General features: G+C 42.6%; 1 protein-coding gene and 1 long non-coding RNA gene across 2 annotated transcripts in view; one reads left to right on the top strand and one right to left on the bottom strand.

Moving 5' to 3' along the window:
- Positions 1-5,997: 5,997 nt before the first annotated feature.
- LOC123366976 lies at positions 5,998-23,081 on the top strand. Its single transcript, XR_006578242.1, has 4 exons — positions 5,998-6,150; positions 11,258-11,413; positions 20,007-20,150; positions 22,402-23,081. It is a non-coding gene; the product is annotated as an uncharacterized LOC123366976 (long non-coding RNA).
- Positions 22,469-24,032, bottom strand: part of TXLNB (taxilin beta) — a 33,956-nt gene continuing 32,392 nt past the window's right edge. Inside the window, exon 9 of the mRNA XM_045010940.1 lies at positions 22,469-23,011. Within this exon, the coding sequence (XP_044866875.1) occupies positions 22,469-23,011 (543 nt within the window). The remainder of the gene's footprint in view (positions 23,012-24,032) is intronic.

Below are 24,032 nucleotides of genomic sequence, written 5' to 3' on the forward strand. Positions count from 1 at the left end.
AATCTGGAATTATAATTAAAATTTTAGAGAGGATATTAAACCTCATGCTCAGGGCTTAAACCAATCTCTTAACTAGTAGATACGGATTATTCCACATCTGCCTACTGCCGGGTTCTTACCCCTTTCTCTAAGTCAGCTGTCGCTGGCCACTCTCAAAGACAAGATGGTAACTAGACGGACCTCAGGTTTAATCCAGTAGAGCAATTTCTATGTTCCTAAGGAAAAATTATTATGAGACTACAGAGGAAGGCTAGAGTCACAGGGGGGTGGAATCAAACTGTTGCATGATATAGTATCTAGTTAAGTGGGGATGGTGTAGATAAATTGGGTTAGAAAAGTGCCTGGTCTCATGTTCCTGCTGGAGGCATCCCTGATTGTATTAGAGGAGAGGAATAAGCCAGTGAGGATGCATATGTGTGTGGGTGTGTGTACCTAAAAATACAGATCCAAATTTCACACAGCTATATTGGTATTTGATTTCTGTTCTGACAGTGTTCTATCTTCTGTTCATTCCGATGCTTGTACAGCCTAGCTATATAAATCAAAAACTGGTTTCTTTTTAAGAGGCAGCCAATATACTTAATATTGACTTACTGCATTTAATTTAGAATATTTTTGGCCTTAAATATGTATTACTCACAGATTTTTGCAGCATATTCTTTCAGTCAGCAATGTCCCAGTTTAATTTAATAGGACATGCTTTGCAAACTACATTTGCTGTTTTAGTGTATTATTCGTTAGACCCAGCCTGATGCTTTAGCTGTTACCCATCTGAGTAATCTTTCAGTGGGACTGCTCATGTGAGTAAGGCTTGCAGGATTGGGCCCACCATTATAACAGAAGCTTCTCCCTGTCTAAGTTAGGTTTTCAAGAAGGAATTCATGCTCCTTACCCTCACTCCACCTTTGGTGGAGTTCTGATTTTCTATGGTCTGGCCTGGAGTGCATGTATTCAATGGTTTCTACCTGGGTCCACTTGCATAGTTTAACCTGAAGCTGCAGCCTTTTGTTACACCTACACTGCATTGGTTTTGTTTTGAAAAGGACACACAAGTGTAAGTAATAGCCATCCGACTGCTGCTGCATCACGTTTTCCCTGCTATGTACCAACGTAGCAAACATTTTTTTTAAAAATAAAAAGCTCCAATATGACATTTTCAAAATAAAAACCCACCATCTCACTGGTTATCCTGATAGAATTACTGAATAATAAGACACTGCTGCCCTATATAACTCTGCACTAATAAAAGAATCATAGCTGTGGAACAGTGTCCTGGGAGATACAAGTTAATCCAACCATAAAATCAAGGAGACTTAAATAGTAATAGTGAATTGCCAAATAACTCAGTCATGCTTGCTTTCGCTGTCTGAGCTTTTAGGTATGTTGAGCTGAAGGTGCTTAGAGACAAACCTATCCACCTTGTTTGGAATTTGATTAAACATAGGCTAAAGTTAATTGCTGAAGACTGGCTCCAGGAAACATCACCCGGCTATCAGAAGCAAGATAAAGTATATACTGTTCACAAACAGCAGAATCCTCACATTGTGGTCCTTTCTTTTCCACGTGTTAATCTTTCCACTATGGATATTTGACACTATACAGACTGTGGATGGACAGACAGCAGAAAGGGAACAGCAGAAGATATCAACACCCATCAGTATAAGTCTAGTATTGTCGCTAGCAAGGTACAGGCCAAACAGTATTTTGCTGAGTACATAGTGAGGGCCAATTCCTGCTCTGTGTTGCATGGGTTCACTTGAAGGCAGGGGAAAGCAGGCCTCAGGCTATTTCTTCTCCCTGCTCTTGTGCAGTAGCAGGGCAATACTCCTACATAAGGCTTAAAAGAGCATAAAGGGGTGAGTTTGCTGAAATCACCTGTTTAACATGGTCTCCACAAAGCATGACCAGGCTTCTAGCTAAATTAGTGGTGAGCTGACTGCAGCATGCTAGCTGGGGGGGAATATTTTTTTTTCATCAATAAGAAGATATGCGTACTGTGATGCATCCTGTCCAAGCACGCAGGATGGCTGTTTGGGCCACAAACAAAGGTGACACTGCTCAGTTTCTCCTTGCCAAGCCAGCCCATATTTTATCAGTAATGGCAGAACTTCAACCTGTGTGAGAGTCCTTCACTTATAGAAATAGCCATAAGGGTTTATACAGCCCTCGTTGAAATAACCAAGAGAAGTAATTGCTTTCAGGGGAACAAGGAAAATAAGGGTATGTGCCACAGAGCCACTAAAATCAGGGTGATGATGCATGGAAACAGAGTAGTGCCTGTATCTGCCAGAAGGGAATTTTTCCTAGGGCTTCAATCTGCTAATACAGGAGAATCAAACAGGGAAATTCAGACTACTTTTACAACTGAAACTACCTGCTACATAAAGGAGCCTAATCTTGTGTTTGGGGGATTTCCCATGAACTCTAATGAGGAATTACCCACATAAATCCCCTTCACAGCAAGAAAAGAGTCAAAATCTGATTTGTAAAGTACAGGAAGGAAGTTTGGATAAAGGCACACAGCAGAACAAGAAGAGGACATGACAATCAAGATCTCAATTCCCTCCATGGAATAATCCACAATGGAAAGTTAATTAAGGGAGGGGCATGGATTTTCATTTGGCAGAGTGAGCAAGAGCAGAGATTAGAATTTCAGAAAGGGCAGGGGAGGGAAGGGATTTATACCAGGATATTTTACCAGCTACTTTAGCTTTTTACAAAATAAAATTAATCTTGGGAGAAAAAATACTGGCAAGTGACAAAGTGCCAAATTCAACCCTGGATCTTTCCTGGAATTATTGGCCTTAGACCAAGGCTGAGTTTGTCTTGATGGCATTAGGCACAACCTGATAAAAGTATCTCTCAGGAACTTGAAGGGGTTGTGGAATCCTTGTGCTTAACTCAGTTCATGCCAAGGAACATGAATGCATTCTATTTAGTTTCCATGTCTTGCATGGTGGTATTGTCACATTATTATTTGAAATGTGCTAATTGCATGGATTTTGTCACACTCAGAGTCTTAACTTCTCCAGTGAAAATGTACTGGGATCACCAGCTTTGGCAGGAGGGGTGAGTGTTGGGTAGCCCAGCTCCTACTCCTTCTGGGACATTGCCACCAACTGATCCATTGATTTCAGTTCACTTCTCTCTACTGCCAAGTCTGCCTGACTGTAATACACTGTAAGACTTTACAAATTGAAGTATTATTTGATGGTATCCTTTTCTCCCCCTACTCTTCCCCATTTTTGTCTGTTATGTCTAAACTTAATTTTGTAATCTAGGGCAGAGGCCAAAGGCCAAATTCAGAGGGGATTCAAAGCAAGCCTAAAGAATGTACGGATATATGTTGAGTAGGGCCGGCGCCAGCTTTTTTGCCACCCCAAGCAGTGAAGGAAAAAGAAAAAGCCGATTGAGCTGCCGCTGAAGTGCCACCGAAGAGGAAGAGATGGAGTGAAAGACCCGCCGCTGAATTGCCGCCAAAGACTCAAGTGGAGCGCTTGAGCTGCCGCCGAAGTGCCGCCAAAGACCCAGATGTGCTGCCCCTTTCTATTGGCCGCCCCAGGCACCTGCTTCCTTCACTGGTGCCTGGAGCCGGCCCTGATGTTGAGTGAGTTACACTTTCTTCTTAATAGAATGTAAGCCTGGTCCCCATGAGAAAATTTGAACTAGTTTAAATAAACCAATCTTAAAATGGATTGATTTCGGCAAAGGTTAAAGCGGTTTTACTGTATCTATATTAGGGGGTTGCAGCAGTTTAACTAGACCAATTTAAATCTGATTTAATTAGACCACTGCAACTCTTCTCATAAAGACAGGGTCTAGATCAGGGGTAGGCAACCTATGGCATCTGTGCCAAAGGCGGCACATGAGCTGATTTTCAGTGGCACTCACACTGCCCGGGTCCTGGCCACCCATCTGGGGGGCTCTGCATTTTAATTTAATTTTAAATTAAGCTTCTTAAACATTTTAAAAGCCTTATTTACTTTACATACAGCAATAGTTTAGTTATATATTATAGACGTATAGAAAGACTTTCTAAAAACCATTAAAATGTGTTACTGGCACGCGAAACCTTAAATTAGAGTGAATAAATGAAGACTCGGCACACTGCTTCTGAAAGGTTGCTGACCCCTGGTCTAGAGTCTCTTATGGAGAGTCACAGGGCTGAATTCTGAGCGAATGTAGATACATTTGAGTACATTACACTAGTGTTGGCTCCTGTAGAGCTGTCTACAAGTGTCACCATCTTTAAAGGATTCTTAGCTGGTCTCATTTACACAGCAAGGAGGCAGAACATTGTCCAGCTCCCACCCTGACTTACCTTACAACTTCCAGCTCCTCAGAGCATGAGTGTCCTTTAGATATCTGTCAAATAGCTGCAAGTAGCTCCAAGGGGGCCTAGATCCCTTCATACACTAGTGTAACCCTAACCCCATTCACTTCATTGGAATTACATGAGGGTAGGAGATCACAATCGGGCTAATGAAGTTTGAATATAAAGGTACCCAAACCTGTATGAGTTACTAACTTACACATAACCTCACAGTTAGCCCCCCCCCTTTTTTGTGTACACTACAAGGCACCTCACACACTTTAGGTACTTGATAAATAAGATTAATTAATATTAATAATAAATAGTGATTTTTGGCTAAGTAATTTTTTTGTTTCTTAACAAAATTTAACACTTCAAAAGGTTTAAGTTATAACAAAAAGGCCATTCTTAATGTAAAATAAAAGCATCACACAGAGATTTGCACCAAAATAACTGGGACTCAAGCCCAACACCCCATTTTCAACATGGGGAAAGTGAGCAGAAAGATCATTTGGTTTGTTCAAGGCACCCAGGGTTGCAAGAGCAGGGAGCTCCTGATACCCAGTCCAGTGCTCATGCCATACTTCTCTCCCTAACTTATGGCTTCACAGGGCACTAGTGATAATGTCAGATCTATATTAACATTGACAAACTAGGCTCGAAGGGGGCAGGAGACAAAAGCCCACTGATAAGTCAAAAACGTGGAGACTTGGGAGAAGGATTGGAATCTGGGGGGGAACATGGGCCATTATAACAGGGATAAGAGAGAGACAAGAGTGAACATAGGGGGGGAATCAGAGCAGTATCTTAGATGTCTGTATACTAATGTGAGAAGTGTGGGGAATAAACAGGAAGAACTAGAAATGCTAGTGAATAAACACAACTGTGACATAGTTGGCATCACAGAGACTTGGTGGGATAATACACATGAGTGGAATATTGGTATAGAAGGGTGCAGCTTGTTCAGGAAGGACTGGGGTTGAGATGGAAATAGGAGACAGACTTGTTGAAAGTCTCTGGGTAAGGATAAAAGGGGTAAAAAACAAGGGTGATGTCATGTTAGGGGGTCTACAGCAAACCACCTAACCAGGAAGAAGAGGTGGATGAGGGTTTTTTTAAACAACTAACAAAATCATCTGAAGTACAGGACTTGGTGGTGATGGGGGACTTTAACTACCCAGACATCTATTGGGAAAATAACACAGCAGGGCACAGATTATCCAACAAGTTCTTGGAATGTATTGGAGACATTTTTTTATTTCAGAAGGTGGAGAAAGCTACTGGAGATAGGCTGTTCTAGATTTGATTTTGATAAATAGGGAGGAACTGGTTGAGCATTTGAAAGTGGAAGGCAGTTTGGGTGAAAGTGATCATGACATGATAGAGTTAGGTGGGCAAACTATGACCGTCCTGCCCGGCCCTTGAGCCCCCAGCCCCTCTCCTGCTGTTCCCCCTCCCCCACAGCCTCAGCTCGCCGTGCCGCCAGCGTTCTAGACTGTGCGGCGGCGTGGCTGGCTCCGGCCGGGCGGCGCGGCTGCCTGTCCTGGTGCTCTGAGTGTCATGATGGTCAGGGGATAAGGAGCAGGGGGGGTTGTATGGGTCAGAGGAGGGCAGTCAGGGGGTAGGAAGTGGGAGGGGGCGGATAGGGAGCAGGGGGCGAGGCTGTTTGGAGAGGCACAGCCTTCCCTACCCAGCCCTCCATACAGTTTTGAAACCCAGATGTGGCCCTCCGGCCAAAAAGTTTACCCACCCCTGTTCTAAGGGATGGTAGTAGGGAGAGCAGCAGAATAAAGATAATGGATTTCAAAAAGGCCAATTTTAGCAAACTCAGGAAGTTGGTAAGTAAGATCCCATGGGGAGCAAGTATAAGGGGCAAAACACTTGGAGAGAATTGGCAGTTTTTCAAAGAGACATTATTAAGGGCACAAGAGCAAACTTTCCCACTGCATAGGAAAGATAGGAAGTATGTCAAGAGACTACCCTGGCTTGACCAGGATATCTTCAATGATCTGAAACTGAAAAAAGAATCCTACAAAAAATGGAAACTAGGTCAAATTACAAAGGATGGATATAAACCGGGGTGGGCAAACTTTTTGGCCTGAGGGCCACATCGGGGAACAGAAATTGTATGGCGGGCCATGAATGCTCACAAAATTGGGGCTTAGGGTGCAGAGAGGAGTTTGCAGGCTCTGGGGGGGGGCTGCGGATGAGGAGTTTGGGATGCAGGAGGGTGCTCCGGGCTGGGATCGAGGGGTGTGGAGAGCAGGAGGGGGATCAGGGTTGGGGTGTGGGAAGAGGCTCAGGAGGTGCAAGCTCTGAGCAGTGATTACCTCAAGCAGCTCCTGGAAACAATGGCATGTCCCTTCTCTTGCTCCTACGTGAAAACACGGCCAGGAGGCTCTGCATGCTGCCCCATCCGCAGGCACCGCCCCGGAGCTCCTATTGGAGCACATAGGAGCTGGAACAGGGCCATGACGTGGCTTCCGGGAGCCATGTGGTGTGGCCCCTGACCCTGCTCCCTGCTGGAGCGCCGGAGTGGGGCTGAGCCGCATGATGCAGCTTGTGGGACGGCTTAAAACGGCTCACAGGCCAGATCCAGCCCATGGGCCGTAGTTTGCCCACCCCAATATAAACAAACAACAAAAGCATGTAGGGACAAAATTAAAGGCCATGGTACAAATTAAAATATCTAGAGATATAAAGGGTAACAAGAAAACATTCTACAAATTCATTAGAAGCAAGAGGAAGGCCAAGGACAGGGTAGGCCAGCTACTCAATGAAGTGGGAAAAACAATAACAGAAAATGTGGAAATGACAGAAGTGCTAAAGGATTTTTTGTTTCAATTTTGAACAAAAATGTTCGTAGTGATTGGATGTCTAACATAGTGAAGTGAAAATGAGTTAAGATCAAAGGCTAAAATGGGGAAAGAACAAGTTAAAAATTACTTAGATGTCTTCAAGTTGGCAAGGCCTGATGAGATATATCCTGGAATACTCAAGGAGCTGACCGAGGAGATATCTGAGCCATTAGTTATTATCTTTGAAAACTCATGGAAGACAGGAGAGATTCCAGAGAACCGGAAAAGGGCAGATATAGTGCCAATCTATAAAAAAGGGAAATAAAGACAATCGGGAGAATTATAAGCAATCAGGTTAACCTCAGTACTCGGAAAGATAATGGAGCAAATAATCAAGCAATCAATTTGCAAACACCTAGAAAATAATAAGGTGATAAGTAACGGTCAACATGGATTTATCAAGAACAAATCATATCAAATCAATCTAATAGCTTTCTTTGACAGGTAACAAGCCTTGTGGATAGGGGGAAGCTGTAGATGTGGTATATCTTGACTTCAGTAAGGCTTTTGATAGTCTCGCATGACTTTCTCATAAACAAATTAGGGAAATAGATGGAGCTACTATAAAATGGGTGCATAACTGGTTGGAAAACTGTTCCCAGAGAGTAGTTATCAGTAGTTCCCAGTCAAGCTGGAAGGGCACATTGAGTGGGGTCCCATGGGATCATTTCTGGGTCCAGTTCTGTTCAATGTTTTCATCAATGTTTTAGATAATGGCATAGAGAGTACACTCTGAAAGTTTGTGGATGATACCAATCTGGGAGGGGTTGCAAGTGCTTTGGAGGATAGGATTAAAATTCCAAATGATCTGGACAAACTGGAGAAATGGTCTGAAGTAAATAGAATGAAATTCAATAAGGACAAATGCAAAATACTCCACCTAGGAAGGAACAATTAATTGCACACATACAAAATGGGAAATGACTGCCTAGGAAGGAGCACTGCTGAAAGAGATCTGGGGATTATAGTGGATCACAAGCTAAATATGACTCAACAGTGTAAAACTGCTGCAAAAAAAGCAAACATCATTCTTAGGCTGTCTGTACTGCCACTTTCAGAACGAATACGTTAGTCATTCAGGGGTGTGAACCTCCCCCGCCCCCCGAGCGACAAAAGTTGTAGCACTGAAAAGCACCAGTATAGACAGTGCTTTATGGCCAGGAGCCATAAAGCTACCACTGCTCACTCAGATGTTTTTTTTTTTATTGTAGGCAGAGCTCTCCTCTGGCAATAACGCGTGTCTACACTGCCCACATCACAGCGCTGCCATGGCCGTGCTGTAATGTGGGCAGTGTAGACATACCCTGAGATGTATTAGCAGAAGTGTTGTAAGCATGAGAGGAGAAGTAATTCTTCCACTCTGCTCTGCAATGATAAGGCCTCATCTGGAGTATTGTGTCCAGCTCTGGGCACCACATTAGAGAAAAGAATTGGAGAAAGTCAGAGAAGAGCAACAAAAATGATTAAAGGTCTAGAAAACATGACCTATGAGGGACCTATGAGGGAAGATTGAAAAAATTGGGTTTGTTTAGTCTGGGGAAAGAAGGCTGGGAGGGGACATGGTAACAATTTTCAAGTATATAAAAGGTTGTTACAAGAAGAGGGTGAAAAATTGTTCTCCTTAACCTCTGAGGATAGGACAAGAAGCAAAGGGTTTAAATTGCAACAAGGGAGGTTTAGACTGGACATTAGGAAAAACTTCAAACTGTCAGAGTGGTTAAGCACTGGAATAAATTGCCTTGGGAGGTTGTGGAATCCCCATCCTTAGAGGTTTTTAAGAACAGGTTAGACCAACACCTTTCAGGAATGATTAGTTACTGAGCACAGGGACTGGACTAGATGACCTCTCAAGGTTCCTTCTAGTCCTACACTGCTATGATTAAGCTGTTATGCTATGTTGTATCAAGTGATTTAGAACCTTGGTTAAAACACTTCTGTGGCAGAGACTGATTAATGAACTGGACACTTAGAAGCCTTGCATAAATTCATGGAAGTCATTACTTTGCACACACACACAATGCAAACTATGTAGATGTGATTTTTTTTAACATAATGGAGATGATCAAGCTGCTTTGAGATCAGTGTTTGTGTGTAGCCAGCATATGATGTTTCCAATACTGTTGCTGAATAAGCAGGTTTGTTTTAAATATCAATTGTGTTTAATTTGTAAATTGATTTTTTAATCTAGTTTTTTAACGTTATGGATGAATTTAATGATCCTGAAAATGAAAGACAAATAGCATGGGTAGACTCATGCATAGTGCAGGAAGTTTCAGAGCAAGCTGTTTCTCACAGCTGTAGGTACATTTCTTTCCTGACCAGCATCAACCTCACTATTCCAGTCCTCAGCCTTTTTTGAGGCAGACATTTCCAGTTGCATTGAATAATGCAAGGCTGGAGGGTGGTTTTGTGAAGTGGTTATGTCTTCAAAATGACTAGGACAGAGACCAAAGTTGTCTTCTCTTTTGATCTAATCCAGGTGTGACCCCGAATCTCCAGATGTGAAACTGCATTACCTCCCCCCAGAAAGCTGCTTTCAGTACAACTGACCATTGACCACACTGTTCATTTTTTAAAAAAGGTTTTCTAATTTCTCCATCATCTGGCTTTAATCTGAAATGGGGGAAAACTGAATTCTAGCTGGGATTCTAGCTGAATCTTTTTTGTGCTAGAGAGCTATGGACTGCAGATATACAAGAAACAAACAATCCAAAATTATTGAATTGGAGCTTTTGCTATAGAACAAACACAAATCAGAGCATTCATATCACTGAAGAAGTTCACCCTTTAACAATCAATGGAATTATTGGAGCTACAAAGATAAGCTATAATGATCCACTGATCGCCTTGCTGCAGACACTTTTGATGTATCCCATCAGTTCCCCTGCATGTGTGAGAACCACTATACCTCTCTTTCTAAGCATGAGTTTTGGGTTTACTAGTACAAGCTGTAATATAGCATTCTCCTAACCTTGTGGGGTTTGTGACTGTTGCATTACTTTCTTGTTTTGCATCTTTAAGAATATGTCTACACTTGGAGCTAAGGGTGTGATTTCCAGCTCATGAAGACATATTCCCGTTAGCTCTCATCTGAACTAGCATGTAAAAATAGTAGCATAACTGGGGTAGCACAAGCAAAGGCAGCAGCAGGACAGGCTAGCTGCCCCAAGTGCAAACCAGACTGCACCCCTTTGGTATGTACTAGCGGCTAGTCCATGCCGCGAATGCCCTGGCTACACTACTACTTTTAGCTTGCTAGCGCTGATGGGAGCTAGCACGAGTAGGTGTACGGCAAGCTGGGATCACATCCCAAGCTTATAGTGTAGCTGTAGCTATAGATAGATGCACTGAGCAACACCTTGTGGGTAGAGGGTCAGACTGAGATTACAAAAATGACCTCTACTCAAATTCTGCTCTCAACCCATGGATAGTAGCTATTTCTGCTAACACAATAAATGAAAGTGTTACTGTTGACATGTAATCACATCATTAAGCTCCAGAGTTAACATAAAATTACAGTGCACTTCACATGTGCATTTGGTTCTCTCTCTGCAGACTCATTAAGAGAGCACTGTTTTGTTCTGTGTTTGTACAGTGCCTAGCACAATGAGGGTGCAGGTCCATAACTAGGACTCCTACATGCTATGGTAATACTATTATGATTACTTTTTATTCATTTGTATGGGCTTCACATTTGGAAGGTTTGATTCAGATCTAGCATGGCCAGAAACTTATTTTTAATTCCGTGTTAACTGTTGGGAGCACCAGAGAAGTGCTAGGACTATGTAGCTCTGGGTACTAGCTCAATTTGAACCCACCTTTTGGGATTTGTTTGGGTTCTTTTCTATATAATATTGCTTTGACATTTGAGATGTTCAGCTTGTGATCCCATACTTCAAAGAGCAGAGCCATGTAGAACTTGCTTTCAGTTTTCACGGTGAACCTTTCTGTTGTTTCCTTTGGGTCATGTGGGACTTCCTGAAGCTTGGGGTTCATACTGACCCGAAAAATCTCAAAGATAAATTTACCTAAAACTGACACATGTTGACTAGCTTCTGGTCTAAATAAATCTTTGTTTTTTCTCTAGCACCCATTGCCATGGTATATAAGTGCCTGACCAAGAAAAACTGCCGAGTATCTCCATAAGTCCCTATCTGATACTTGAAGCTTAGCTCAAGTCCACTGAACAACCTTTCTATGAGCCTGGCCCAAGCCTTGTGTTTGAAATGAAACCTGGAACCGGGTGAGTTTTGCTCTGTTTTTGCATGCTGTTATGAAGGTTTTGCACAGATTGCCCAACGAGCTGCAGTAAGCAGAACAGGACTAGTAACTGGAAGGGACACCTCCAGGAAAAACCTAGCTGCAGCAGGAAGTGGGGTCAGCGGTTCAGGAACTGATACTTTGCTCTCTGAGCTATTCCTGGAGCAGGGCTTAAGAGGCATTGTGCTGCTGGAGGAACTGTCTTTTGGATAAGATGTAAAAAGTCATGACCACTTGCAGTCATCAAAGATCCCTTTTTGGCACTTTTCCCCAAATAGGGACGTTTAACAGAGTGTCCTGACCAAATTCTCCTTTGGGTAACTGTGCATCTAAATACCCCCTGCCATTTCACCTGGGTAAAATAGTCACTTCCTAGGAACAAAGGAATTGCCTATGATTTATGCGGTTCAGTATGTTGGGCCAGACTCTTAAATGATGTAAATCAGTGTATCTGTATTAACGTCAAAGAAGCTATGTAGATTTACACCAGCTGAGAATTTGACTCTCAGACTGTAGCCATATCTACATGTTTCAGGGGACACTGCAAAAGATCCCCATAATGAGCAACTAGGGAATAATCTGATCATTGGGAAAGCTTCTTCCTAACCCCAGGCAATTAATTAGTAGCAGGACTATACTCTGAAGCATGAGGAATTTATATTCCTTATCTATCTAATGAAGCCAACTGCCCTAAATTCATTGTTACTATGAACTGTGAAAAAATTACTGCAGTCCACCACAGAGCTGGTCGTTTTTCAGCAACGGGTGAAGTGATTCCAGAATGTCCATTGATTGTAAATCGTTTTGGGATCCTATGAGATTAAAGATGCTATATGTGATATATTATTTATAAGGCTGCGATTTAGTCATGGATATTTTTAGTAAAAGTCATGGATAGGCTATAAACAAAAATTCATGGCCCGTGATCTGCCCATGACTTATGCTATAAATACCCCTGACTAAATCTTCGGGGGGGGGGGGGGGGTGTGCAGCCCGGGGGAGGGGTGCTGCAGGGGGGTGGGGCTGGGGCCAGTGGCAACAGCTGCTGGGGGCTGCCAACAGTGGCTGCTCCGGCTGCCCCAGGATCACTGCTGGGGACCACTGACAGCAGCTGCTCTGGCCCCCAATACTGCTGCTGGGGAGGGTTCTGGGGGGTGTCACTGCTGGAGGGTGCTGCTGCTGGAGGGAGGCCCTGGGCCAGTGGCACCAGCTGCCGGGGGCCACCAACAGTGGCTTCTCCGGCCACTCCTGGGACTACAGCTCAGGCAGTCCCAGGAGTGGCCGGAGGGCCACCCAAGCACCAGCTGGTGTGGCTGTCCCTGGGGCCACCTGAGCAGCTGCTTGGGCAGCTCTGGGGTCAGCTACACTGGCCACTGCAGAAGTCACGGAGGTCACAAGAAGTCACGGAGTCCATGACTTCTGCGACCTTCGTGACAGACATGGAGCCCTAGTTATTTATGGAAAGCACTGTGTAAAACAAATGCAAATAGGAGGGCATCAGAAGCATCCGTGCTAAGAAATAAGGAATCTGTTACAAATTCTTAAATTATTTACTTAGCTCCAAAGTTCTGACATTTTAACAAAGTCAGTAAGAATGAGATGATTTTCTCCCCTTATTTGTCCCATGCCTGCAGCTATCTGGTGGGAAGCCTTTGCCTAGATTTCAAAATATTTTTGGCTGAGTGTGGTGTGTTTGCTAATGCTGCTTTTCATTCCCTTTGCATTATCATGGGTGTGGAAGGTGAATCACAAAGAAGTTCGGTAATTACTTACTCAGGTGTAGACTTGTAGTCTAGCTTTTTTATTGTATTTTATTTTGGTAAGGATTAGCAGACAGACTATTGCATGGAGATAATATTTCCAATGGGATATTAAGAGAGACTAGCCTCAAAGCACATATGCAGGGGGGAAAGCTCAGCTGCCCCGTGCAAACGCAGGAACTCCTTATCCTATACAGGCCTCCAAAACTGGCAGTATAGCCTCCGTTGCTATGTAAGGCATGACTGCACGCTGTGGCCACGCTGATAGGGGCAAAGAGTATCAAGGGGACTTTACTGTTGTTTCAAGAAGCATTCACTTTAAACCTCCATCTGTGTGATGCAGATTTGGTCAGGGACTCAATATACAGCAACCATTTCCTGATTCTGCATCCTTCTGGCTCTTCACACTCTTTTCTTGCATGGCCCCTCATCCATGTGAACAGGGAGTGCATTGGCTGCTGTGACAGACTTGCTCCGATAGAGTTGCCTTTTTCCCTTTGCAGGTCTCCATAAATTACATAACACATTTATTTTTTGTGATTTTCACTCCTTGGAACACTGAAACAAACATGCAAAATTAAGGACACCCACACCCCCTAGTGCATTCCATAATTTATGGACAGCCCCTTCAGCACATAGCCCAGAACCTGCTTTGCCTTCCCACTCAGGATGTAGAAACGGGGAGCATGGGGGCCTATGAAACTTCAGTGTCCTCTGAAAGTGTTCATTGTGCTGCTGGCAGGAAGGCAATTTTCTCTGTCAGGGAGGGAAACCCTAACTCTTGGTGCACTTTGTTTTGGAGGGTCGTTTTCTGAAATCAGGGTGTACCGCCCTTGCTGAGCATCATGGTTAGGGATTCCTAGCAGTTTAGGACAGTACAAGACTTCACAGCTCTTGTGCTAAATGGAAAAGAGGCATAAAAAGGAAACCGAACGAATCATATCGAATATTTGCTCCATGTCTAAGTAAAGGTAGTTTATTTAAAGTGTTGAGAATCAAACACATGCCAGTATAAATAAAGGAAAACATGGAGGGATAGATAGGGTATAAATACCATGATTGATGCTATAGTTTCTTAAACAAACTTTTAAATTAAATACCCAGGGCCAAATTGAGCATTGATGTACATACTGTGCAATGCCATTCATTTCAAAGGGTAAATCGGCATTGAATTTGGTCCCATGAGTGCATACGCAGTGCTCACTGATTGCAGTATAACAGGAGCTGGGCATACATATCCCAGGGAAGAATCTGGCCTAGAGTTAAATTGATGTAATTATTAGGAGGTGGAGGTGGGAGGGAGGGAGAGAGAGAGAGAGGGAGAGAGAGACTAGTTCCTCTTAGGTTTGCCATCTTTGAGGTACAAAAAACTGGGACATCTGAGATGACCCTGAGCTCATGAAACTGGACAGCTGGCAGTGTGTACTGAGTACTCTTACAGATATCCTGGGACAGCTACCTCAAAAAAGGGAAGATCCTGGGAAAAGCTAGACAGGTGGCAACCCTAGAGAGTATTATAGATAGTGCGGGTAGTGACACCAATAGTTAAGGTTGCCCAACGCTTGCTGTTATAAGATCCTGTTTTCAGTTGCTTATAGTTTGGCTAAACATTTGGGCAGAAATTTTCCTTGCAGAGTGTCTGCCTCAGACTGACTTTTTGTGGGAAGTTTCAGATAAAACGGTTCAGTTCTTTCTGAGAACAAGGTTAGGGGAAAATACGTGATTTTATCCATGTTAAAAAAATGTGTACAGCTTGTTTCCTTGAGAAGATGTAGCAACTCTGGGAGCAGGGACTTGAAATTTGGCAGGGGTATTGTGAGCATCAGAGATATATGTCTTTTGCCATCCCTGGGGAAAATCTGCCCAAATTTGGCCAAGTTATAAGCCTCTGAAAAATTTCAGCTTACACATGCTCAGGGAAGGCTTCTCAGTTTGTCAACTAAATTTGCTGAAGATTTTGTCTTCATTGAGCTTGCTCCACTCCACATAGTTCCTACATGAGACTGGACTATGCGTGTGGCCATCCCCACACAGTGACTGAGCATGCTCCATCCTGGAGCTACAGGGGCTAAGCCAGGACTTCTATGGCAGCTCCTCCTCCCATTTACTGCAGGCCACTGTGGTGCTGGTTGCCTTAACTGAGAGGGAGACTGTCTCTTATGTGTTCTCAGTGCTCCTCTCTGCTGGCACCCAAGCAGTGTGGAGGAGACGGAGGAAGCAGACAGGTGAGTAACTATGGTAGGCCATATGGTGAGGCCCATTATTATGCTGTGCCATTCCAGCAAGAGGGGCGCTAAATAGTCTATGCAATTTGATGTAGACAGTAATTTTGTGTTAAAAGTTCTCTGCAAGAAACCCTGAAGTTTTTGTCATGGCACATCCAAAGTTACGTGGCAGGCAACAGTTTTTGACACCATGCTGATTAAAGAATTTTTGCCTATAATTTCCTGAATATTTGCCTAATCTGGGCCCAAGATGGTTAAAAATAATTGAAGCGTATTAAAAAATGTCTTGAAATTATCAGTGAAAGCATAATACAGCTTATAAATGACACATGGGTGAAAAAATGCTTAAAATACTCAAAACCCCACTCAAACCCTTGAATTATGCCTGAAATTGTTTATAAGGCCCAGAAGTCTGGTCCATCTAGTGCATAATATACACCAACATTTTTCTCATTTATCATGCAAACAGATTATGTGCAATAATTAGCCATATCTCTATTTTGGTAAAATGAGTGGTGCAAAACATTACCCCACTCCCAATTTGTATTATCATCAGCAATACTCATGGTTCAGTATCACTGTTAATGTGTTCCATTTTAACTCCAGGCAAAGTATTTGGATGATAAATGCATAATATTTAAAATTAATTTTTTCCTAAATAGTCATAGTCACATGTCTTATCATGGCAAACAGCATATTTTTCTTAGTGGCAGCATTGTAGAAAAATAGCACGTAAAGTCTTTACATCTTATTGGGAGATTTTGATGTCTCAAATGATGATACATTTAATGTCAAATAAAAAGAAGACAGTGTAGGAACACAACAAAAGGTGCTTGTACCTAGCACCACCACATTTTTGTAGCAACAATTAATATTTATGGGACATTGCAAGTACAGCAATAAACATTTTCAACCATGTAGATTTTCAGGAAGTGGCTTCATGCTGTCTCCTAGATCTTGGGGTATTTTTTTCCCCTTCATTTTTTAGCATTCAGTGTGCAAATATTGGAAAGTTAACCCAGTACTGAGCCACTTGCACCACATAAAAAGAGACAGTAGTAAAGCTTGGAGGCTTTGAATTTGACCAGTTACATGTATTCAACCAGTATGGCCATGCTCAAGGATGAAGACCAGGAAATCCCTTGTCAATCATCTAAGATTCAAAAGAAATCCAGTTTAATAAAACTGGTTTGCACTGTTATATACATCTAGCCTCAATCTCTGGGAAATCTTGTCCTACTCCTTGGCAGCAGTTTCCTATCCTCTTGCTAGTGCTGCTGATGCTCTGGCAAAAAACAAATTAGCTCTGCTCAATCTTCAATCCAAAGGTGGAGACTGCCTTACTGACCGCATTGCAGAGAATAGTGCAATAATCTTTGATATTACATGATGTTCTTTCAACATTGGGTGAGCTTGCAGATGCCATTTTAAAGTACATAATTAAGCTTGCAAGAAAGTACAAGTGTACTTTCTTTGGACTTTGTCACAGACCAGTAACCCAGTGTGAGCATCAAAAATGTGGTACAGTCATGCTGAGCAGCAGGTGGCTCCCAAGTGGTACAAATCTATGGAAAGGACCAGAAAACCCCCAGTCAGTGGAATAAGATTCTTTCTTACGGCAACAATAAGGAAGCACTTCAGACATTCTTGTACATGATGTGAAGGGATGCAGATTTGCAAGCTGTAGGAAAGGACATCATTCTCTGCATAAACCCTAGAGAAGAGTGTTGCTGCCTGGCTGTGCAGAAGGGTTCAGTAATACTCACAACTGTTGATGAATTAAGCTGGGACCACGAAGAATGTGACTCATGTATATTTCTTCATGTGAAACAGGCTGCCAAGGACTACTAGATTGTGATAATTAGGAACCCAGATACAGATGTTACAGTCATAGGCATCAGTCTTAAGTCACAACTGCCAGTCAATTCACATTTCTTCAGCTGTGTTGGGAATCAAAGCCACACTATTGATTTGGAGAGTCACTTCAACTCTAGGCCTGAAGGTAAGTATCCCCTTTATTGGACTCCACACATTCACAGGATGTGATTCTACAAGTGCCTTCTAGGGGAAGGGAAAGAGAAAGGCATTTGCTGTGGCTTCGCAGAGTGAAGAGTTTCTGGATGCTTTCACAGACCTTGGGAAAGACTTTACACTTCAAGACTCAACTTTCCTTGTGCTTGAGAAATGTGTGTGCTATCTGTATGGCCAAGCTTCACCATAGGATGTCAGTGATGCCTGATACAAGGTATTCTGCCTAGCTTCATCTTCACTGCCTAAACTGAGTATGCCACAAACATGTAATGCTCTACACCAACACAGCAAGTGGGCAAATTACCAGGCTGCTATAATGAGGCACTCTCTTGTTGAAGGATGAATGCTCATTCCTCTGTTGGCCCTGGATAGCATTTAGAAAACAAAGGGCTTGCCATCACCTGGATGGCAAGAAATCCAGCACCAGATCGTATGTTGCAGTGCTTCATGCCTGCAAGCATATGAAATGTCAAACAGGGTGATGTTCCATTGTTCCTGGCTTACTACTGGGATTTCCTGCCCAGGCTTGTGTCAGAAGTGTGAGAACATTGACAAAAAAGCTGCTGAACCTGTTATTCACAATGATGACGTGTCCTGCAAGAGGGATTGTGGTGAGTAGGATGCCAGACTGGGAAATGAAAATGTATTTTACTCAGGGAACAAGCATTACAGGGCCAACAGCAATATATATAATTCATAACAAACACTGGACTTGAAATAGAAAATACAATTTTGACCGATATCAACAATGATGTCGGTTCGTACCAATCCAGATAAATTGCCACTTATAAATATTTGAGTAAGAAATAAAGGGGAGTCCAGTCAAAAGGTTTGTGTTTTACTTGGTTCAGTGCTGTGGCTGAAGAAAACATGCTCGTTGCCAAGGAAAATAATAACATTTTAAGCATTTTCATAAATTTTATATATTTGATACATTTTTCTATCATTTCACGTAGTTAGGCTGGTGCACAAACACTTCTCTTGAGGATAAATGGTAACATAATTCAGCCTACAGTGAAAGGTGAGTATTGCCAAGAAAAATAAATGATAGGGATGGGGTAATACTTTGACCTATACTTACTACCAAAAGCTAGTCATGGTAGTTTATTACACATTATCTGTTAGACTGATGGTAGAAATGATTAATGCATGAACACCCCAGTAAGGCAAGAATTTGTAATTCTTTAGCACATTTTATTATCCATAATTACTAAAAATAAAAGATTTTTCACCCAAATTGGCTATTTGCAATATTTTTGTGTGTGTATGAGTTCTAAGTTCCTCAGTCCATTCCGCCTTGCCTGTAATATACTTCCATATACAGTTCAATCATTTGCAGTCAATTTGGGACTTTACAGGGCAAATATTAATGAAATTATGGACAAGAACTCTTTTCGGTATGGAGTCAAAATTGGTAACTTTGTGCCATGACAGAAAACTGTAGGGTTTCTTGCAGAGAACTTTTAGTACAAGGCCTCTCAGGTTATTGGCTGTATAAATCTGCAGAGAGTAAATGGTGCCCCTAGTGCCGGAATGAAACTCATTTTCTAAGCACAATAATGGGCCTCACCATCTGGCCTACGTGGTGTGGGGTGGTAGGTGAAGAGCTGCAGGGTTGGAAGACAGGCGCAGGAGCCTGAGGGAGAGGAGGGAATTGGAGACTTGGAGAAGGGGAAGGGCGTTAGGAGCAAGAGCTGGGATGGGAAGAGAGGCATGAGCAAAAGTGGCATGATGACGTACTAATTTTCCACAGGACCCCTACCTCACTCAGTGCACAGGATGGGTGGTGTGCTGAGAATGAGTCCGGGTGGTGTAGGGGATGGGGCTGTTGTCTGTTGGTTACATGAGCAATGTTAACTCTGGCATTTCCTTCCTTCAGAATTCATGACTTTGTAAACTGAATGTTCTTTTAATGTAGTTTTTGGGGATGTAATTGAATATTTAAGTTTGTAAGGAACTTAGATGGAGTTGTGGTGAAGACAGGTATTAAAATGACAAAAAAACAAAAGCAAACGAATAAACAAAAAACCCCAAACCAAACCAAACCAAAGTCCCAAACCCCAAAACAAAACAAAACAAAACAAAACCTCAAACAAACCCAAACCGAAAAATTCACAAATCACCAGAGCAGGAAGAGATTTACTGTATATGTGAATCATGCTCATTTAATTTAAAAACACTCTAACAACAAGCAAAACTATATGCTTCAAATTTATACTCAGCTTCTATAGACATAAAATCACTGGAACCTAAAGAAAGTAAACCACATGATTATAGATTTTCGGCAACTGAAACAATTCATTTATAGGCTAAAAGTTTCAATGCTAGGCACCTATGTGGCCTGATTTTCTGTGGAGACTACCAACATTTAGGTGCTTAAATATAAAAGGAAGTGTCTAATTTTAGGCATCTACATTTGAAAATTTTATCCATAATGGATAAGTCCAACCTCAGAACAAACAACTGTCAAAATCATACTGTGAATACTGCAACAGATAACTTTCCAAAAGATTGTACCAAACAGTGTAAATAATGAAAACAATTATATTGTGTTAACCAGGCTGAATTATCTCTTCGGGAATGAACGAGGATTCAAAATGGAGACTCATTTTTGGGTGAAATGTAACAAGAATTTGGTGATCACAGTATCCGACAAATGACATCTTTCCCCCTAGGTCACCAACATTTCAATTTAAATCTGCAGGTAAGATTTTCTAGAGCATTTGAGGGTTTCTCAGCATTCATATGTATGGCTGGGTTTGCTTGTGTGTAACATTTCTCTTTCTAACTTCTGGACATCTGTTCTCATATTAGTGGCTTTTTCACAGTCTTGAGATAGTCAGACCAGGAACTGGTAGCATGAAGGCCTGGACTGAGTATACCTATTGTGGGTACTGGGATTGGCGGGCCCTGGATTAAGTGTACCTATTGTGGTAACCAGAAGCTGGGACTGGGCGAGAGAGGATGGATCACTTGATGATTACCTGTTCTGTTCATTTCCTCTGGGGCACCTGGCATTGGCCACTGTCGGAAGACAGAATACAGGGTTAGATGGACCTTTGGTGTGACCCAGTATGGCCATTCTTATGTTCTTAAAAACGGCAAGCCTAGTCAAAACCATAGCTAAAGGCCTGCCCCCGGTGCGGGAGGAACCACTAAGCCCAAGCCACAAATGATTACATGGGAAAATGAATTAGAAAACAGGAATGGGAGTGAAGGTCAAAGGTTAAAAATCAGGGATCCAGAAGGAGACACAAAGCAGAGAACCCCCGACAGTGTCCATCACTCCTTAAAGATGTCTGAGGAGTCAGTGGACACTACCCACAGGAACTCTACCCAGTGGTTTGATTTGATGAGGGACCAGAAATAGGCCCCCACAGTTGCAAAGTGCCTCTCCTGCCCATCAAGGTTTCTCCTCCTGGTTTAGTGGTGGCCATTTTGGGCAGTTCCAGGAGTAGGTTGACAGGGAGATTTCGCGACATTGTGGAGCCATGGATAAAAGATGTGCAAGGACAAACAGGTGAAGGGAATGGTGCAACCAGAACATCAGTAAGATATTCTGAAGGAGCCGGAAGAATGGCTGCAACCTGACACACTCTACATAGATGTGACTCAGGGTCTCTTTCTTGCCTCAGATAGGATAGGTGTCATGGGATTCCATGAACCGTGCCAAATACACGCCTGTGCTCATTGCTCCATGGAGGAACTGCCCACTAATATCCCCAGAGAGTCATGAAACCAGAATAGAATACAGACTGGCCCACTGGGGCTCCATGCCCACTGCATTAAGTGCAGAAGATGAATGCTGGAGATGAGAGAGGGATTCTAGCAGTGGGCAGGCAGGCAGATTAGGACTCTCCACCAAACAAAACTCCTGATATTCCCTGCTGAATGCCCTGCAAGCTCCTCGTTTTGCTCATGGCTCTAAAACAAGTTGATGACACACAGAAGCTGGCTAAAGTTGTAAGGACCAGAGTGTGAGGGGCCCTTGGGTGGGCTTGCAGAAGGGTAGGGGAGCACAAGCAACCCTTCCTCTCCTATGTTCTGTATTCCTGGCAATCCGGGGAGCAGAGGGATTGTTTGCTTTTGTTCCCCTCTGGGGAGCAGGATACCAAAAAGGGAGTGAAGAGGAAGCAGCATAGCCCAGTTCCCGGTCCTGACTGCAACAGCTTAAACACCAGGGCTTATGGGAGCAATCTGTGGACAGAGCAGACTGTACACCACCTGTGCACAAAGAGAAATATGGGGAGAGAGTATACCTGCCTGAGACACAGTCTCTGTTGCTTAAAGCCAGGATCTGTCCCTAAAGATTAAAACAGCAATATTATGAGGCATCTTGCGAAGAATTTTTCCCTTTCATTATGGTTCTGTTGAAAGCAATGACATAATCACAGCACTGAACAGAGATGGCAATTAGGGGTAGATGTCTGGAGTTGTGTGTGGGTGTTTAGATACAAAATTTCCAATAACAAGATAGTGATTTGTGCAGGTAACTTTTGCAAAAATGTGCCATTATTGTACTTCTTAATGGCTTCAATTTACCCTATCAGTGCTTCTGCTATGATCACAAATCCTCATCACCTCATTTATTAAGCTCACCTGGCCTCTAAACAGGGCATGTTTTGTGCAACATCAAGCCAAATTGATATGTTTAATTATATAGCTTTAAAAAATGTGTATCTGTATTGCAACAATTCTTAAAACATGAAACCTCAACAGTTTGCCTGGATTTTGTCGAGTGAGATGACTCATTATGCCTGGAAAGAAGATCCTGTAATTTTGTTATATTTTGCTGACATTAAGAAAATTTTATGCTTTGCATATGTGAGGGACAGCCAAAATAGCAAACCCATTATTAGTGTGTTGTGGTGGCGAAGAGGTAAGATGCATTACACACTGCTATAAAACACATTTGAGCATGTTTTCAAGACCTATTTTTTTTGTTTTTGTTTCAGAAAATCAATTTTGGGAGAAAATGGAGCTGTGACTGGTAGAAAGACAAGCCAGAAAACAGCGTTACATTTAATCTACTCCTTCCATGTCAGCATCTAGTGTTTGCTCCGTGGGCTGATCTTGAGCAGGCTGCTCTGCTGGGGCTCCTTCACATTTTTCAGTAGATTTCGGAGCAAGACTCAGCGGCCCAGAGGGATTCCCTGCCTCTGGCTGCGGGGTGGGATGGAAAGGAAGCCCTGGCTCTGTGAGACAAAGAGAACTGCATGCTTGAAGGTCAGCTGGCTCTGGATTACTGTTCTCACTGGAGACTGTGAGGGGATCCTGCACGTGATGGGTCACCATGAATGCTGCAGCTAGATTCTTCAGGATGTTCTCATCAATAATGGACAGCTCTGCACTATCCTGTTCAGTAACAGAACGGCTTGCATCAGCCTCTTTTCCCAAGATGTCATCATTTTGATCCTCCTCATCCTCCTCTTCCTCATTAGTGAATTTTGCTTCTTTAATTTTTTTGTACAGTTCATTCCTCTCTTCCTGCAGCGCTCTGCAAAGGTTCTCTAGCCTCTGGATTTTCAGCACAAAGCACTCGTACTCCTTAGCCCTCATTGCTTTCTGTGATCAAATCAAAATCAGGCAAAGATGTAGGAAAATGGAGTTCATATTCATGAGGTTCACACACGTATGTTGCAGTTATAAAGATATAATTTGTTACATGCAACCTTTCTTCACTGCAGGGTAGCTGGAGTTCCCAAAGTAATAAAATACAATTACAATCTTTCTAACTAAGTATGAATTCACCCCAGTGCACTGAAATGTGTCACTTAAGTGATGAATAAGGCATTCTGCAGGTCCTCTGCACTCGGCTGATTTCACCGAGAGATATGAGGCATAGGCATAGTCATGAATAATCTCTCGCGATAGAAGGACTACAAAACATTCAGGATGTCAGTACAGATAAGCACCCAAAAGCTGTATTGCTTATCTGGACTTCCTGTGTTGGAATTTTTGTGAGAACAGGATGCCTCATATTTGCAGTCCATCTTGTTTTTGGTTGGCTGGAAATTCTGTGAGAACAGCCTCTCTTGCAGCATTTTGTGGACATCTACATTTTCTGATTCTAGCTGGATGTAGAAGTCCACAAAAATGACAATACTGGAGGTTGCAGTGGGGACGCTATTCATTCTTTTTTCAAACCTCAAAAACGTAGTCCACGTTTCATCTAAGTTTGGGATGAAACTTTAGGTAGCTTCTTATTTTATCTGAATCAGTTTCCATTTCCCTACTAATTTTCTATGCAATCTCTCTGTGTAGGGAACATTTAAATCTATGGTGGACCCCAGTGACTTCTATACTGGAAATTAAGCTGAATTAACCAAAAGTCTGACTTTAAAGTGCATTATTTAAAGCACATTAAACCCCTGTGTGGACACTTTCTTTCAGAAGTCAAGTGGCCTTAATCTAAAATGACCTAAGGCCACTTCACTTCTGAATGAGAGCATCCACACGGGGATTTAATGCACTTTAAATTCACTCTTAATTAATTACACTTAACTTCCCGTGTGGACAAGCTGTTAGTGTATGCAGAGCCAGACCCAGTAATATCTTGGCTTCAACAGATATGATGTTTTTTCCA

Source organism: Mauremys mutica, chromosome 3, assembly GCF_020497125.1.
Source record: "Mauremys mutica isolate MM-2020 ecotype Southern chromosome 3, ASM2049712v1, whole genome shotgun sequence".
In the NCBI taxonomy this organism is placed as follows: Eukaryota; Metazoa; Chordata; order Testudines; family Geoemydidae; genus Mauremys; species Mauremys mutica.